Here is an 18266-nt window from a genome sequence, read left to right as displayed (position 1 = left end):
CCTCCTCCTCCTTCACTTCCTCGTTCTATTCCTTCTCCTCCACCTCCTCCTCCTAGTCGTCCTCCTACTCCGCACACAATGTATTCCTTTTCTCTTCTCTCTCTCTCTCTCTCTCTCTCTCTCTCTCTCTCTCTCTCTCTCTCTCTCTCTCTCTCTCTCTCTCTCTCTCTCTCTCTCTCTGTTCGCAGTATATTCCTTCTTGTGTGTGTGTTTTTTGTCTTTTCTTCTTTCTCGCGGTGTGAAATATTTCTCATTTTTCCTCTCGTCTCCCCTTTTTTTCTTTTTTCTCTTTCTTTACTTAGACAATATATTATTCCCTCGCCGTCTCTCTCTCTCTCTCTCTCTCTCTCTCTCTCTCTCTCTCTCTTGCTTTAATTTACTCTTTCATCATCGTTTTCTTTTGGTATTTTGCTGCCATGATATATTCCTCCTCCTCCTCCTCTTCCTCCTCTTCCCCCTCCTCCTTCTCGTCCGTTACGTTCATGTTCTATTCCTTCTTCACTGTCTCTTCTTCGTTATTCACTCTTCTCTTTCTCCTTTATCTTCGTTAATGTTACTTTCTATTCTTCTGCCGTCTTTTTTATTATTTTTTTCATGGTCTCTCTCTCTCTCTCTCTCTCTCTCTCTCTTGTTATTTCATCTACTTCTTGTCATTTCATCTACTTCTTATTTCATCTACTTCTTCTTTTATTTGGTTTCTGGTTCTCTCTTATCTTCCTTCCTTTTTATTTCGCTCTTAATCGCTTCCTCTCTTCTTTCTATCCCTTATTTAATTCCACTTGCGAACGACTACTTTCACTTTTCACTTAGTGGTCCTATTACTCTTTTCATCAACATTTTTTTATATCTCCTTTTCTTTACGGTGCTATGCTCTTACTTCCCTCTAATATGAAGGACGAAAAAGAAGAGTAGATGATGAAGGAAGAAAAGACCGCAAGATGAAGGAGAGAAAATAATATATGAAAAAGAGGAGAGAAAACAACAGCATAAAGGGAGGAAAAGAAGAGAAGTAGAAGAATGAGGGAGAGGAAACAGCAACATGAAGGAAAGGAATAGTAGACGCAGGAAAGAGAGAGAGAAGAGAAGACACCAACATGAACACGGAAAAGAAGAGGAGTAGATGAAGGAGAAGAGAAAACAACATAAAGGATAGGAAAAGAAGGACATAAATAAAAGAGAGAGAGAGAGAGAGAGGAGAGAGAGAGGAGAAGAGAGAGAGAGAGAGAGAGAGAGAGAGAGAGGAGAGAGGGAGAGAGAGAGAGAGAGAGAGAGAGAGAGAGAGAGAGAGAGGAAACAGTTGTATGAAAGACGAAAAAGAAGAGCAGAAGGAGGGAGGAGATGAGACAGGGAAGTGACGCAGGGAAGTGACGGCGGCGTTCTGGCAACAAGAAACTCACTCACCTGCGACAGCCCGAGGTAGATGGACACTGTTTCTGAGATGTAGAGGAACCTCCCGTCGGCCGCCAGCGTGAAGGCGAATCCGTCGAGGCTCTGGAGGACGTGAGTGCCTTGGTGATTCTCCAAAGATGTCCATGGTCATCCCAGACATCGTGCGTGGCCTGATGTTGGCGCCTGTGGGAGAAGATGTTGGTTAGAGGTGCTGGTGGAACAGAAGAAATTAATATGTTGGTTAGAGGAGTTTGGAAAGAAGAGTAGGATAAATCAATATATTGGTTAAAGAAGATGATGGAAGAAGTAGGAGAAATGAATATGCTGGTTAGAGAAGGTGAGGTAGGGAGAGAAACGAAAATGCCGGTTAGATGTATTGGAAGAGTAGGAGAAACGAAGACGCTGGTGAAGAAAGAGTAAAAGCTTATGAGTAAAGATGAAGGTGAAGTGAGGAAAGACCTGAAGGTTAGTAATGAACGTAGAAGAGAAGGACGAGGACAAAGATGAAAAAGGAGAGACAACATTGTTATATTCCACGTCAAATTTCCTTGTCTTTACTTGCTCTCTATAAATAAATCTACAGAAACTCACGAAATCAAAGCGAAAAAACTCTAGTCACGCCATCAATTTATGACAAAATTCGCCAGAGAGAGAGAGAGAGAGAGAGAGAGAGAGAGAGAGAGAGAGAGAGAGAGAGAGAGAGAGCACAAAAAGACTGATGTAATCTCTTAGACTCGCGAACACACCGGCCAGCCAACACACCGGCCCGTCACAATGGGTTCACTGAGGCCTCACCGCTGCTTCATCTCACACTTCTTCGCCTCCACTCATGCACGAGCCCCGCCTTCCAGAAATCCCCCGTTTATCCGGTTACTTCTACCATACCCGCTACCACCACCACCCTCCGTCACCCGCCCTTCTCTCCCTCTCTTTCTCTCTCTCTTGGTCGTAAAGGTAGTGATGCAAGAGAAAGAGGAGTACGAACTGTAAGAGGAAACAAAAGAAAGGAATATGATAAATTAAAGCTTATAAATAAAGAAGAGATGAGATTAAATGGAGATGAGAGAGAGAGAGAGAGAGAGAGAGAGAGAGAGAGAGAGAGAGAGAGAGAGAGGAGAGAGAGAGAGAGAGAGAGAGAGAGAGCTAACACCAACAGATGATTCTCAACATTCGCAATATTTTGATCCTGAGAGTGATCACCATCATCTCTAGAAACACCACATCCCACTTTTCTCCCCTCCTCTCTCTCTCTCATCTCTCTCTCTCTCTCTCTCTCTCTCTCTCTCTCTCTCTCTCTCCTCTCTCTCTCTCTCTCTCTCTCTCTAATAAATCAAGAATATTTTACGTAACAAAATATGAAGAAAAAAACGTAAGAAAAGGAAAGAAAAGTAAAAAAAAAAAATTAAAACAAGAAAGTCTAGAAAGAAACACCGAGAGAAAGAGAAAGAGTGAGTCGAGAGAAAATAGACCAAAAATAAAGAATGTCGAGAAAGAAAGCCTCAAGAAAAAGAGATGAGAGAGAGAGAGGAGAGAGAGAGAGAGAGAGAGAGGAGAGAGAGAGAGGAGAAGAGAGAGAGAGAGAGAGAGAGAGAGAGAGAGAGAGAGAGAGAGAGAGAGAGAGAGAGCAAACAGTGGACTTGACGAAAGAATAGTAGATAAAAGAAGGAAAAAAAAGAAGAAAGGAATGCAAGGAAATTAAGAGAAAAAAATAAAAGGAAAAACAAAGAAAAGAGATAAGAGAGAAGGAGAGAAAAGAGAGAAAGTGGAGGAATAAGACGAAAACTAAGGGAAAATAAAAGGAAAGCAAAGAGAAAAAAATAAGAGAAAATTAGGAGAAAAACGAAGATAAGAGGAAAAAATAAGAGGGAAAAAAATAAAATAGAAGTAGGTAAGAAACGGAACGAAAGACGGAGAAATAAGAAACACTAAAACGAGACGGAAGAAGTAAGAGAAGAGAGAGAAAGAGAGAGAGGGGAACGAGGGAGAGGGGAGAGGGCCGCCAACTCATAACCCTGCCAGACTAATCCTCCCTTTCCCCTCATGTTTGCCTTCAGTAATCAACCCACAGCCAGACATTATTGCACGTCTCCTTTCCGATGGTGTGTGGTCACGTGCCTGGACCCAGAGACGTGCACGAGGCCAGTGACGTGTGCAAATACATCCAAGTGACGAGGACCGAGTGACGTGTAGTGAGGATTGCCACAAGTGTTGATGCAAGGACTGTGTAAGCCAGATGACGTGTACGTGGTGCTTGTACGTGAGGGAAAGTGACGTGTGTAGTTCATGTAGTTCAGGTGAGTGAATGTGCACGAGTTGATTAAGAGTGGCAAGAAAAACACACTGACAAAAAAAAAAAGACAGACAAAAAAGAAAGACAAACCGAAGCGAAGAAACAGGCAGATAAAGAGAAAAGACAGATAAACAGAGACAGACAGACAGACGGTGGCAAAGAAAGAAAATAGACAAAATAAACAGAAAAAAAGACAGACGGACATACAAACAAACAAACTAACTCCTCCCACCCCCTTCTCTCCCCTGCCTCCCTCAACATCCTCTTCTTCATACATACACACACACACACACACACATACACATACACACACACACACACACACACACACACACACACACACATACACACCACTGAATTACATCATAAAACAAAATCCTCGATCCTTCTCTCGGTCCTTGAATCCACGCCGGAGGATCAGCGCCCCACTTACTACCCTCCCGCCCTTGTCATTACGCTCGTCAGGGCAGTTAACACCATTCCCGCCAGCCGCTGCCCTCCTCCCTAATGACTCTTGACGCAGCGAGTGACGCCCGATATGACCTTCTAATGAGGGGTCACTTATGTGGGTTATATTGACCTGTGAGGAGGAGGAGGAGGAGGAGGAGGAGGAGGAGGAGGAGGAGGAGGAGGAGGAGGAGGAGAAGGAGGAGGAGGAGGAGGAGGAGGAAGAGGAGGATGAGAGTAAGGTGCCTGAGAAGGAGGGGAGGAGGAGGGAAAGTAGGGAGATACTGTGAATGTCAATGACAATGATGATGATGATGATGATGATGATGATGATGATGATGAATGATGTTGATGATGAAGAGGAGGAGGAGCAGGAGGAGGAGGAGAAGGAAAAGAGCAAAACTAAAGTCACTAAAAAGAAAAGAACAAAAGTAAGATCACTATAAACAAATGAATAATAATATAAATGTAAGAGCAGATGGGAACAAAGAAAAGACAAACAAACAAACAAGCAAAAAAATAAATAAAAAAATAAGACGTACGAAAACCAAAAAAGAAAGGCAAAAGTTAATTAAGGTTAATGAACAGAAGAGAAAGAAAGAAGAAAAGACATAAGAAAAACAAGATAAGAAGGAGGATGAATATACATGAGAGTTGGAGAGAGCGAGAGAGAGAGAGAGAGAGAGAGAGAGAGAGAGAGAGAGAGAGAGAGAGAGAGAGAGAGAGAGAGAGAGAGAGAGAGAGAGAGAGAGAGAGAAGAGGAAAGAGAAGGAGAGAAGGGAATTATGAGGAAACTTTTTCTTCTCTCGCCATCCTCCTCATGCTAACTACTCGACAACTTTATTATGAAGCACTAAAAGGGTTATTAAAACATTATCCAGCGTCCTGTCTATCGATCCATCAACACCTATCTATCCTTGGATCCATCTATTTACCTGTGTGGTTAATTCATTGCCTGGTTACCTGTACACACGTCACTCCGCCTCAACAGGTAATCGTAAAAGCACATGGGTATTTGTGCTGATGTTTACGTGTGTATCCAGTCATCTATGGAAATGTTAAGCATGTGAATGTGTATGTAACTGTTCAAAGGAGATACAGTCATTATGCAGTCGAGTGATAAAATGAGATGTAGGAATAAAAATAACGAGTTTGACACACAGAATCATGTATAATGTTGAGAATAACCTTCATGAGTCAATCAGTTATTCAGTTATACACATTCGCAGTCTGTCCCTCCTTCCCTGACACACACAGACACACAGACACACACACACACACACACACACACACACACACACACACACACACACACACACACACACACACAACATTAATAACGCAGGCAGGCCATTCCACGCGTTCTTCGACCTCGCTCCAGATATTCATAATTCAGGGATGGTCATGTTCGCGCTTCCCAGCCTCTTTCTTCACTCCCCTCTGCCTTCTTTATCACCCTTCCCCATCTCTTCTTCTTTATCACCTTTCCCCCATCTCTTTTTCTTTATCACCCTCTTCCATCCCTTCTTCCTTTCTCGTCTCCTTCATATCCTTCCCCCATCCTTTCTTTGTATCTGTCTATCCATCTATCACACACACACACACACACACACACACACACACACACACACACACACACACACACACACACACACGCACTAGATCTATCTAAATCTTTCAGTCATTTAATTTACTGTAAGAGTAAAAATAAACTGATATTCAGAAGATAAATTAAAATGAATCTGTTGCTTACATAAAAAGAAAAACACGACACAAAACTAGCCTTGTGTTTGACGTCGTCGTGTTTACAAGTTTGAGCAATGCAGCAAGCAAACAAACTACGTAGAGGGAGAGAAAAAAAAGAACAAAGAACAAGAGTTGGGAGGGAAGAGACAGAACGAGGAGTAGGAAATGGAAGAGAGAAAGCGAGAGAGAAGGAAAAAAAAAAGGAAAAGGTAGAAAAAAAGAGAAACATGCATAAAACAACCTTTTAACGAAAGATAAATGAAATAAGAATGAATTTAGAAAGAGGAAAGAGAAAAAGAACAAGAAGGAGAGAAAAGGGGAGAGACAGAGAAGATTACATTAACGAAAATTCTCTCTATAGCAGCGACAGCGGAATAACAAAGGAAAAAGCTACATGTGCTGAGATTCTAACTACACTATGAAAACTCGGGATTCTAACAGTCTAGGGTTAAAAGTAAAGTGGGTGTAACGTCCCTAATGTGGTGGGCGCGGCGGGGGTGGGCGGGGAGTGTTCGTGTGGGTGTGTATTGGGATGAGGGAGCGTAAGGAATAGGAGAGGAGTATTAAGGAGGTCGAAGGTAATGTGGTAATTTGATGATGTGATAATGTTCCAAGGGTATTTGAGCTTCGTGTGTGAGGGAGTGCTATGGTAGTTGGTGCTATTACGATTACTATTATTATTATTATTATTATTATTATTATTATTATTATTATTATTATTATAATTTTTGTTATTGTTCTTTCAGTCCTTACTACTACTACTACTACTGCTATTCTCTCTCTCTCTCTCTCTCTCTCTCTCTCTCTCTCTCTCTCTCTCTCTCTCTCTCTCCCCACACGTACTTCAGCCCTTAACAAATCGCCGTCTCCACCTTAGCAGCCCCACACATCACGCACAAAGCCCAGGGGTACCTTAACATCGGCCCAAAACTCCCTTCCGCGGCCATCGAAAGCCTTAAACCACCACCAAACAAGACAAAGGGAAAGGCGACAAGTCCTCCCGTTGCTCTCGTCCCCTTCAGAAGTCCCCCACGGCCTTTCTCTCCCCTCACTTCTCGACCATATTGCGTTCATTTGTCTTCCGGGGCGGCGGAGTCACATTTGTATATACCGAGGAATATGTGAGCGAACGGTCCCGTCAGATGCGTCCCCGTGATAACAAGAGCGCATCGTCTCCCGTCTGGCTTCTGTTGCGGGATGTGTCAGGTCGAGTTTCAGTGTTTATGATAATTTTTCTCCCTCGCCCTGGTTTTTTTAGGGTTGAAAGGAGTGATAGGGGTGAGAGAGGGTGGTGGTTTTCTGTCTTTGAAAAAAAAAAAGTTTATTGACTACGAGTTCTTGGTGGTTACTTTCAAAATGGGAGGGAAGGGACGAAGGAAGGGAGAGATGGAGGGAGAGGAGAAAGTTATGAGGAGGCAAGGACTGCGTAGGGATAAAGGAAAAAAAAAAAAAATACATGACATACGAAATAAAGAAAAGTCAAGAAATATGATGATGATGGTAGGACAAAGGAAATGAATAAAAAAATAAAAAAAAGGAATGAAGGAGGAAGAGAAGGAGACAAATTAGAAGGACGAAAGGACTGCGTACGGGTAAAGATAAATGGAACAGACACAACATATGAAACAACAAAATGTCAACAGATGTCAGGATTGATAAGTGATAGGACAAAGGAAATGAAGAAGTCCCGAAAGCGATAATAATGAAAGTGAAAGAGTAGGACTTAAGGATAATTGTAAGGACACTACATCACATCCTATGAAGTCCTTTTGATAAGAGACTTCCTATTTACTGAAGACGCGAAAAATACTAGTCAGTGTCGTGATGTTGATCGTTAATTATCATTTCATCATTTAAGGGTCAAGGTTGGAAATTTCCTCTTGATCCTTCAGCGTAAGAAAAAAAAAAAGAAAAAGAAAAAAGAAAACTACCGAGGGGGAAAAAACAATCTAGTGCCTCCCTTCCAAGACATTTTGGGAGGGAATAAAAAAGTTAAAGGGTGACTCAAAGAAAACAGAAACATCGACCTTTTCGCGCCCGAGTTCACCTCGCTCTTTGTCCCGTACTCTGAAACACTTCCACGCCGCACCTCCACTGCTTCACAGGGTGTTTTTTACGGTTCTAGTGACAGATAAAAAAATCTACATTATTAACAGAAACGCTCTTGAGAACCAGGTGAATCATCTCTGTGGCCTTTAAAAATAGTCGTGGTGAGAGAGCAAAGCGTTTCAGAATACGTGTTTTAAGTGAGTTTTTACTGTCCTGCGGCGCTTTATTTAAATCAATCAATCAATCATGTGGTTCTAGTGACAGATCAACAAGATTTCTACATTATTAACAGAAGGAACACTTGAGAATCCGGCTAATGATCTCTGTGGCCTCTGAAAATAGTCGTGGTGAGAAAGCAAAGCGTTCCGCAATAAGGATCTTAGTCTGAGTCTCTCGGCAGACTCTCGAGGCGGCGGTAATACAAGGCCTAACACGCCTTTCCCATAATATTGCCGGGCGACGTTTACTTCGGGGATTCGTGATGGAGTGAGCCCGCGAGAGTCGTGGATCATGTGTTGGTGTGAAGGGGGTTAGATTCTCCTCCCCGCTCCGCTTAGCTCCTCCCCACCGCGACTGTTTCCTGCGCCAGAGTCTCCTCCCGTATCTGATTCAGCGCCCTACAGTGTCTGAGTCTCCCTGTTGTCTTTGTGCCTTGTTACAATATTCCTCAGTCCTTGTCCTGTCACTCAAAACACAGCGGCACATGACTCCATTGCTGTTGTAGTTCATTCAATCAGTAAGTTAATCAGTCACTACCACGTACTTTAGACCAGTGCGTTCAAGTATAAGTGCGAGCGTGATGGAAACTTAGTAATCCAAGCCACATGTTTTATAAATGAGCGTTTGGAAGAATCTGACAAGACAGAAAGAGAGGAAAGTCATAAATATCAAATGTAATGACGAAATATCCCAAACATCACCTCCTCTCTCTCTCTCTCTCTCTCTCTCTCTCTCTCTCTCTCTCTCTCTCTGTGTGTCCAAATTCGCCCATAAAACACTCGTCTTGCGTCCCTTGGGAAACAAACAGAAGGAGACTGGAACAGAAGCAACAAAAGCAACAAGAACAACAACAAAAACAAGAACGACAACGCCACTAACAAAACCTTCCCCCCAAAAAAAAAGATAGGAAAAAAAAGTTACGAGAGAGAGAGGGGGAGAGGAAGAGGGGGACAGGACAACACTGAAAATCAAAACACCAATCGAGATACGCCGCGGGGGCAAACGATCGTCATTTGTTTGGTATCGAGAGTTAGTCCCTGGGAGGAAGATGGGAGGCGGGGAGGAGATGGAGTGTAAAAAACAATGATAAGGTCAGATGAACGGGGGTGTCCTGGGCCGCGGAGGTCAGCTTGAGGGATGACGATGATTCCGCCATCTGGAGGGGTGGAATGAGAGAGAGAGAGAGAGAGAGAGAGAGAGAGAGAGAGAGAGAGAGAGAGAGAGAGAGAGAGAGAGAGAGAGTGAGTCCACAGTAGCGTTCTATTTACAACTTCAATGCTTGTAAGAAATATCACTAAGAGTATTTTAACATCTTTTAAATGATGAAACTAATTAAGTAAAAGTTCAAGCTTCGACTTAATATATTTGCTCCTGCCATATATTTTACGATTTTCTATAAAGCATTTACATTATCTTCCTAGAATCCTTAATTATTTACTTTCCATGTAGCCTTGATTCCATAAAACAGTTATTTTAGTTCTAAACGTGAATCTTTACTTGATATCTTAATGCCTCTTTTTAATTATCCTTTTTTTCCCCTTTCTATATCCGTTTCCCTTTCTCTTTTCTCTCTCCCCTCTTTACTTACATCTCTTACACCTCTTCTTTCCCATATCCTCTCTCAGTCACTCTCTCCCTCACCCTTTTGTTCATTCTTTCCTATTCCTTCCATTCCCTATCCACTTTCTCTGTTTTTCTTTTACCCTTCCTTTTTCCTATCACCTCCCATCCTTCTTCTTTCACTCTCTTGATCCTTCCTTCTTTCACATCCTTTCCATCCCCACTCACTTTCTCTCTTATTTTCTCTCCCTCACCCTTCCTCCTTTTCTATTCTTTCCATTCCCTACACTTTCCCTTTTCCCTTTCTCTTTCCCTCATTCTCCCTATCTCCCACCTTCCTCCAGTGAGCGGATAAGTCGGGTTTTCAGGGGCCGCGGTGAAAAATGAGAGCTATTGTTGATTTGATGGAGAAAAGAATCCAAATGAAGTGAAATCAGGAGGGCGGAAGGGGAGACTGGACCCGATCTGCCTTTTATCATGAGACCCAATGGCTAATGTCAATAAAGGGAGAATAAATCATGGGGGCGGGCGAAGGATGAGGGAGAAAAAGAAAGGAGGAGTAAAGGGAAGGTGTAGGATGCTGCAATGCTGAGGAAAAAAAAACTGCTGGGATACGTACGGTGGTCCTGTAGGATATCTGAGGAGGAGAGAAGGATTATTTAGGAGTGGGAGTGCTTAAGGAAGGCTGTGGGTTTGTGGCGATGATGGACAGGGAAAGTATTTAAATGGAAAGTATTTGAATGAAAAAAGAAATGCACTGGAAGGAAATAAAGGGAAATAATTAGGTCAGTGTAAATTAGTCCTTTTTGTAAAGCAGGACAGTTTCTTTGTCTGTGTGTTTGTTTCTGTCTGTCCATCTGCATATCTCCTATCTCTCCTTTTTTAGTTATACATTACACACTTTAGGGAATAAAATAGGAATGAAGTCACAAAGAAGAGCAGTGATTTTGAGCTGAAAATGATCATTCTCTTGTATCCTTTCTCTCTCTCTCTCTCTCTCTCTCTCTCTCTCTCTCTCTCTCTCTCTCTCTCTCTCTCTCTCTCTCTCTCTCTCTCTCTCTCTCTCTCTCTCTCTCACAACACACCACCACAAGCCGCTTCGTCAAAAACACACCCAATTTCCTGTCGCGCTGCATTGTTTCCCTTCCTTCACGTCCTCCCTTCCCTCCTCCCCTTCCCTCCGCCCCTTGCTCTCCCATGCGGACATTTAAAATAACCCTGACGGAGGCGCTAGAGGTCACACCCGGACTTGAAAAATGGATCCAGACGTTTCCAGCTGAGAGGAAAATCGAGACACGCTGAAATCATCCCCTGGGGAGAACCCTGGAGGCGGGAGTCACCTCAGGGGCGGCTCCTCGGGGGCAGGGGGAAGGTATGCTTTTTTTTTCTTCATTTTCTTTTTTTTTTTTTGGTAACAGCCGTGTTTTGCAATCTCTCTCTCTCTCTCTCTCTCTCTCTCTCTCTCTCTCTCTCTCTCTCTCTCTCTCTCTCTCTCTATGTCATGTACGTCTGTCCTTTTGTATGTATGTATATATCTAAGTATGTAGTATGTCTGCCTCTGCTTTTCCGTCTGTCTTTTTTATTTGGTTGATTTTCTTTTTTCCCCTAAAGGTAACGCCCTTGCTTCTCTCTCTCTCTCTCTCTCTCTCTCTCTCTCTCTCTCTCTCTCTCTCTCTCTCTCTCTCTCTCTCTCTCTCTCATTTTTTTCCCAACATCTTCAAAGAAACAAGCTGAGTTGCCTCGCCTCAGACACACATCATTTCCAAGACATCTTCGAGCAGACCCGTATAAAGTCATGTACAATTTCCCTCCCCTAATAAAACAGGAAGGAATGCGGAGTAATAAGTGTAACAAATGACTGGAGGGGGCAGAAAAAAACAAGTAAGTAGCAGCAGAAAGCCTTGAATGCTTCGCGGAAAATTAACACAAAACAAATGCGGTGTGAATATCTTGTCCCGTCCAGCATTTCCCCGTAGATGTAAAGGAATGTGGTGATAGAGGAGCAGTGGAGGGGCGGAGGGACACAAAGGCGGGCAGTACACAGAAGGGAGGGAGAAGCGATTGTAAAAAGAACCGTGTTAAGAAGTACTACGAGTGTGTGGATGGATAAGTGTTGGGGTGATTAGGTTATGGTGGAGAGAGAGAGAGAGAGAGAGAGAGAGAGAGAGAGAGAGAGAGAGAGAGAGAGAGAGAGAGAGAGAGAGAGAGAGAGAGAGAGAGAGAGAGAGAGAGAGAGAGAGAGAGAGAGAGAGAGAGAGAGAGAGAGAGAGAGAGAGAGAGAGCCAGAGTGTCAGTGCATGTCCAGGGAGAGGGCGAAGGGTCGAAACACTTTCCCCAAACGCGCATAAGGGTGAGTGTGAAATAAAATAAAAGGAGGTGTCACTTCGGATCAGCGGGAGGGAAGGCGGCCTCGTCAAGGGAGCCCCGCGTCAGCCACGTCTCCGGCAGGGTATGCAAAGTAAGCTTCATCTAGTAAATAAAAGCTGACGTATTCCATTTGCTTAATTGTATCAGCCAATACTCCTGGGTGGCATGTCTCGTGTGTGTGTGTGTGTGTGTGTGTGTGTGTGTGTGTGTGTGTGTGTGTGTGTGTGTGTGTGTGTGTGTGTGTGTGTGTGTGTGTGTGTGTGTAGGGCAAATAGACAAAGAAATGTACGAATGAATGTTGTTAATTGTAAAAAAATATAATACAACATTTCACTTTAGAATTCATGTCCTGAAATAGCTGATGCATGTTTCTTTCTTTCTTTCTTTCTTTCTTTCTTTCTTTCTTTATTTATTTATTTATTTATTTATTTATTTATTGACTGAAGTATTTACTTATTTATATATTCATTTATTTATTAAGCATTTAGTCGTTCAGTTTATTTCGTAAGAGAGAGATCTGATCAGTTCACAGAAAATACTTAGTTTTAGAATTTAAGAATTCTCTGAAACATTATTCTTTACTTTATTTTAATATAATATCGAGCTCATTAATATCTAAGAAATGCCAAGTTCATTATAATTTTTTTGTGTATGAATGACTTTTTTTTTTTTTTTTTAATTTATAGCGTATACTGTGCTATGATTAATTCACCACTACTAACACTACCATTACTGCTGCTACCACAATTACTTCTACCACCACCACCACCACCACCACCACCACCACCACCGACCCACCACAGCCATTACCACCACCATCACCATTAAGACTGTGAAATTCAAGGTCACACATCAACATAATGCAGCTAATTAATAACAAGGCAGTAATCATCTAGTTAAATAATGACAGTAATTATCTTGCTATAATTAATCTTTTTGCGCATGCTGCCTGTTTACCATTCTTGTGGCGTGGACCATTTCTGGGTAACGAGTTGGACACACACACACACACACACACACACACACAGACAAGTGTGCAAGGCAAATCGAACCAAAGGTTCTAACGAGTATGCCAACCACTAAGAACTACTACTACTACTACTACTACTACTACTACTTTCATACAACCTACTTTTTCTTACACAAATCGAACAATAATAAAAAAAATGATATACAAAAAATTTCTCACACAAACCGAAGCCCCCCCCCAAAAAAAAAAAAAAAAAAAAATAAACAGAAATGCATCCAAAATGTGAATTAAATGAAGGTAAACAACAAAATAAATCAGCAATATAGACAACAAAATCACTCTATAGTTTTTTTTGCTCTATGGAGGTATAAAAATCCTACGGGCGGGGATTTCCAGCTCTCTCCTCTCTTTTGTCCCCTTTTATCCGATCTAAACGACTTGAATGAAGAATAACGATATGCACTTTAATATTCTACCTCCTTAACACCACCATAACGAATAATAAAAACAACGAAAATAATTACTTAACAACATCAACAACAGGAATTACAAACAGCAACACCAACAGTGAAATCCCTTCAAACCTCACTAAGTTGTAGTTATGAGATCACCACGAATAAAAGAAAACAAAAATACAGAAAAAAATACAATACTTACAGAACAACAAAAACAGGAATTACAAACAACAACAACAACAACAGCAACAGCATCCCGAGCAATGAGTGAGTGGGAAATCCCTTCAAACCTTACGGAGTTGTAGTTATGAGATCATAACCATAACTCATGAATAATTCCCAATCCAATATGCTTTATAGTCATCACGAGCCTTCCTCTTGTTCTCTCTCTCCCCTAGCGTCCCCTTCCTTCTCACCCTCTCTCTCTCTCTCTCTCTCCTCTCTCTCATCTCTCTCTCTCTCTCTCTCTCTCCTCTCTCTCTCTCTCTCTCCTCTCACTCCCTTCACCAGTTCACTCCCCTCAACTACCTCTTTGGTCCCCTTTTTTTCCCCTCATCCCGGACTGGCTGCTCCCCTCTCCCCTCCTCCCCGCAACCCCTTCCCCTCGCTGGATATAATTGACCATAACGAAAATCATATGGCGATAAATTGAGGAGTTTGGTAGAGTGTCGAGCGGCGGCGGCGGTGACGCGGCTGACGAGGTGACGGAAGGCCTGTGACGTTCTGGTGACGTCGGTGATAATAAGAAACGTCCGCCAGAGATGTGAGGTTGGTGATTGGCGGTTGATAGAAAAAAAAATAAAAATAAAAAATAAAAATACATAAATAAAAAAAAAAAAATAGTTTGTGCTCTTCTGATGTTACAATTAGTGCCTCTTCTCCTTTTGATTCGTAAATTGCGTTGCTGAATACGTTCATTTCCACTTCATTTGCAGGGACCAGGGAAAATTTAGCTGGTAATGATAATACAAAATATACGGTGAAGTACAGGAATAACACTTCTCTTTTTCTTCTTTTGACATGTAAATTACGTTTCTAAATACGCAATTTTTTCGTTTGCAGTAACATGGAAAAAAAAGCTGGTAATAATAATAATAATAAAGGTTAATATAAGATCGAATTTATGATCAACAATTCTCTTTTCCTCTCTTGAATCGTGAATTGCGTTTCTAAATACGTTAATTTTTCCTAATTTTACAGTAAGAGGGAAATGATTTAACTGGTAATAATGATACAATTAGATATACGAATAATAGTTATACATCAGTAGCAAAACTAGCTACTTTCTTTCCTTCGTAATTAACACCCAAGGTCCCGAAGCTGGCAACAATAATGCGGGTGGAGCGTAAGAGTAACAGTCCACATTACTCCAGCAGAAAAACGATCTTCTTTCTTTCCTTCGTCATCAATAACTACGGCCCTCAAGCTGGACTCGGGCGCCCTCTTGCCATCGAAGGTGACCGCGAATGGCGCTGATTGAGGTGACATCTGTTGACATGTTTTGTAACTAATCTCATAACTCCATTAGAGGGGTTTGCAAATCGAAACTCCAGGGGCGGGGAGGGGACAGGAAGGGGCGCAGGAGAGGGGGCGAGAGGGATCAAGGGCGTGTTTCATATCTATTGTTCATTCCATCAATCTTCGTCATGAACTGGGCACCGTACAGGCGTCTGAACGAAACTCCACGTAACAAGGGACAGAGTAAATGTGGCGAAAGAGGCGGAATAAAACAGTGAACCGACGTGATGTTTTATGCAGCCATTCTGAGAGACTCAAGGAAACTAAGGGATGGATCTGCTTGGGCGAAACACTTTGAATGTGAACGAGAGAGAGATGAGAGGGAGTGTTCGCCTGGCGTCCTCACCCGGGGGTCAGAGAGAGAGAGAGAGAGAGAGAGAGAGAGAGAGAGAGAGAGAGAGAGAGAGAGAGAGAGAGAGAGAGAGAGAGAGAGAGAGAGAGAGAGAGAGAGAGAATGATAAACAGGCACAAAGACATACGTACAAACTGGCAACACACACACACACACACACACACACACACACACACGCACTCACACACACGCACACACACACACACACACACACACACACACACACACACACACACACACACACACACACACACACACACACACACACACACACACACACACACACACACACACACACACACACACACACACACTCTCTCTCTCTCTCTCTCTCTCTCTCTCTCTCTCTCTCTCTCTCTCTCTCTCTCTCTCTCTCTCTCTCTCTCAGGTTGAAGGGGACTCACGAGGCTCCTCTTCTCGGTATATTCAAGGCAGTCACTATAGAATTCCTCGCTCCGCCGCCAGAGGGCTCGTAATTCAATCTGATTGGCTGAAAATGTAATTATGAGGTTCCTGATTGGGTGACAAGCGACCCCGCCTCCCTCAGCGTCGGTCAATGTGGCCACGTAATTCCCCACTGAAAGGGAATTTAGGTCCTGACACCACCTAAATTTAAGGACTAGTAGTAGTGGTGGTGGTGGTGGTGGTGGTGGTGGACAGAAGTCAAAGAGTACATTTTGGTTTGTGCTTTCTGATTAGGTGAGGTTGTCAGGTTAGGTTGGTTTGGTTCGGTTTAGTTTGGTTTGGTTTAATTTTTTTGGTTTGGGTAAGTTAGGTTAGGTTTGGTTTGGTTTAGTTTGGCTAGGTTAGGTTGGGTTTGGTTCGGTTTGATTAGGTTAGGTTAGGTTAGTTAGTTAGTTAGGTTAGGTTAGGTTAATTAAGTTAGGTTGGACTGGGTTTTGGTTCGGCTAGGTTAGGTCAGGTTATGTTAGGTCAGGTTGGGTTAGATTTGCTTAGGTTAGATTAGGGCATGTTAGGTTACTGTTGTTTTATCCAGAATAACATCCCCAATAAACTGAGAGAAATAAAGAAAAACGAGCGAGAAAGAGAGAGAGAAAAAAAAAATAAATAAAACACTCAAAACACAGTAATAAAAAAACAAAACAAAACAACCGCCACATTTCTCAAACCAGTATTAACGCAAACGACCACCGCCACACCCAAGACTACCAGCATGAACCACGCCCATACAACCAAGAGTCGCAGCGCCACGTAACAAACCCACGACCCTGAAAAAGCGGATTCTGTCCCCTGGGTCCTGAGCCACACACCTGCCCCAGGGAAGAGGGCGCTGGGTCGTGAGGAGGGAAGGTAGGGGAGGCAAGGGGGAGAGGGTATGGATAGAAAGGAAGAAAGGGGAGAAGGCAGGGGGAAAGAGAAGGAGGAGGAGGTAGGGAAGGAGATGTGAGAAAGGAAGAAAGGAGAGGAGAATTGAGAAGTTAAGGGAAAGAGGAGGAGGAGGAGGTAAGGAAAAAAAAGAGGAAGAGAGGGGAGACGGTAAGGAAAGAGAAGGAAGAAGGTAGGGAAAGAGAAGAGAAGAGGGGAGAAGATAATGGAAAGTGGAGGGTGGAGGAAGTAGGGAAAGGGAGGGAGGAAGATAGGGAAGAAGAAGGAAGGATGTAGGGGAATAGAAGGGGAGATTAAAGAAAAAAGAGGACAGAGGGTAGGGAAAGAGAGGAAGAAAGGAAAGAAGGCAAGGGAAGGAGAAAGAAGAAAATAAGGAAATATAGGGAGGAGGGTAAGGAGAGAGAGAGAGAAGACAAGGGAAGACAGGAGGAAGGTAGGGAGGAAAGAAAGGGAGGAAGGTAAGGAAAGAGAGGGGGAGAAGGTAAGGAAATAAAGAAAGGAAGGAAAGATACACTGGCTTATGAGGACTTGTAAGGAAGGAAGGAAGAGGGGGAGAAGAGAAAAGAATGGAGGGGATAAAAATGGATGATGAAGGAGGATCTAGAGATAGAAATTAAAGGAAAGGAGGAGATTGGAAAAAAAGAAAGAGGAGTAAAATGAAAAAGGAAAGTACAAGAAAGGAATAGAGAAGTAAAAAGCAAAGGATAGACGACAAACATGAAGGAAGAAAATGAAAATGGAACAGAAAGAAATGGAAGAGGAGCAAGAAGAATAAGAACAAATGAGATAAAGAAAAACGACCAAAATAAGAAAGAGGAGAGAAAAAAGAAAAGGGAAAACAAAGAGAAAGGTAGACAATGAAGGAAGAGAAGAAAAGAAGGAAAGATCTTATAAAATTGCACTGTTTTCCACTTTTCTTGATATTTTTCAGACTGTTCCTCGGCCCGGTTATCTGACACATCTCCCTGACTTTTATCTTGTTTGGGACTAAATTACCGTCCCGGGAAGAAAAGTACAGAGAAACCCTTTGTCTTAACCTTACAATACAGAAGAGAAACAAAACTCAAGACAAAAACATGACTGATAATAGCAAGAAAAGAGAAGGGTAAAATTTTCAGTGCGGCGAGTTGTAAAAGACAAACAGATGGTAGATTGTGTAAATTTTACTCTTCGCTTTTCTTCACTTTTATTTGCTGAAAGTTTTAGATAAGGGCTGGGGTTTCTTGGTTAAATATCTCAATATCTTTATGAATTATTTCTTATTACGTGTTTCACAGCAGACAGTGATGGTTTAATGTCTAGAAAAGATACACTGAGCCTCAGAAGATTGATTAGCAAGGAGAAACTATCGTATATCAGTCTGGAAAAAAAGTATAACGAAGATAGAATACTAAGCAGTAAATTAAGACGAGACAAAAATATTAAGTGTGCATATGAAGATTAATAGAATACAATACACATTTTTTTTTTTTGCAGCAAGAATGTAGTTAATATTATACTAACCTTATATAATCTCTCTCTCTCTCTCTCTCTCTCTCTCTCTCTCTCTCTCTCTCT

The 18266-nt window shown here is 42.3% G+C and overlaps 1 protein-coding gene across 1 annotated transcript in view; it reads right to left on the bottom strand.

Annotated features, from left to right (window-relative positions):
• LOC135089153 (protein trachealess-like) overlaps nt 1-18266 on the bottom strand; it is a 101939-nt gene that overhangs the window by 13007 nt on the left and 70666 nt on the right. The window contains 2 exon segments of the mRNA XM_063984444.1: nt 1402-1521; nt 1523-1572. Of these exon segments, the coding sequence (XP_063840514.1) occupies nt 1402-1521; nt 1523-1572 (170 nt within the window).

This window comes from Scylla paramamosain, chromosome 32 (genome assembly GCF_035594125.1).
Source record: "Scylla paramamosain isolate STU-SP2022 chromosome 32, ASM3559412v1, whole genome shotgun sequence".
In the NCBI taxonomy this organism is placed as follows: Eukaryota; Metazoa; Arthropoda; class Malacostraca; order Decapoda; family Portunidae; genus Scylla; species Scylla paramamosain.
Note: the sequence above shows the minus strand (reverse complement) of the source record. Positions and strands in the feature narration are given on the sequence as shown.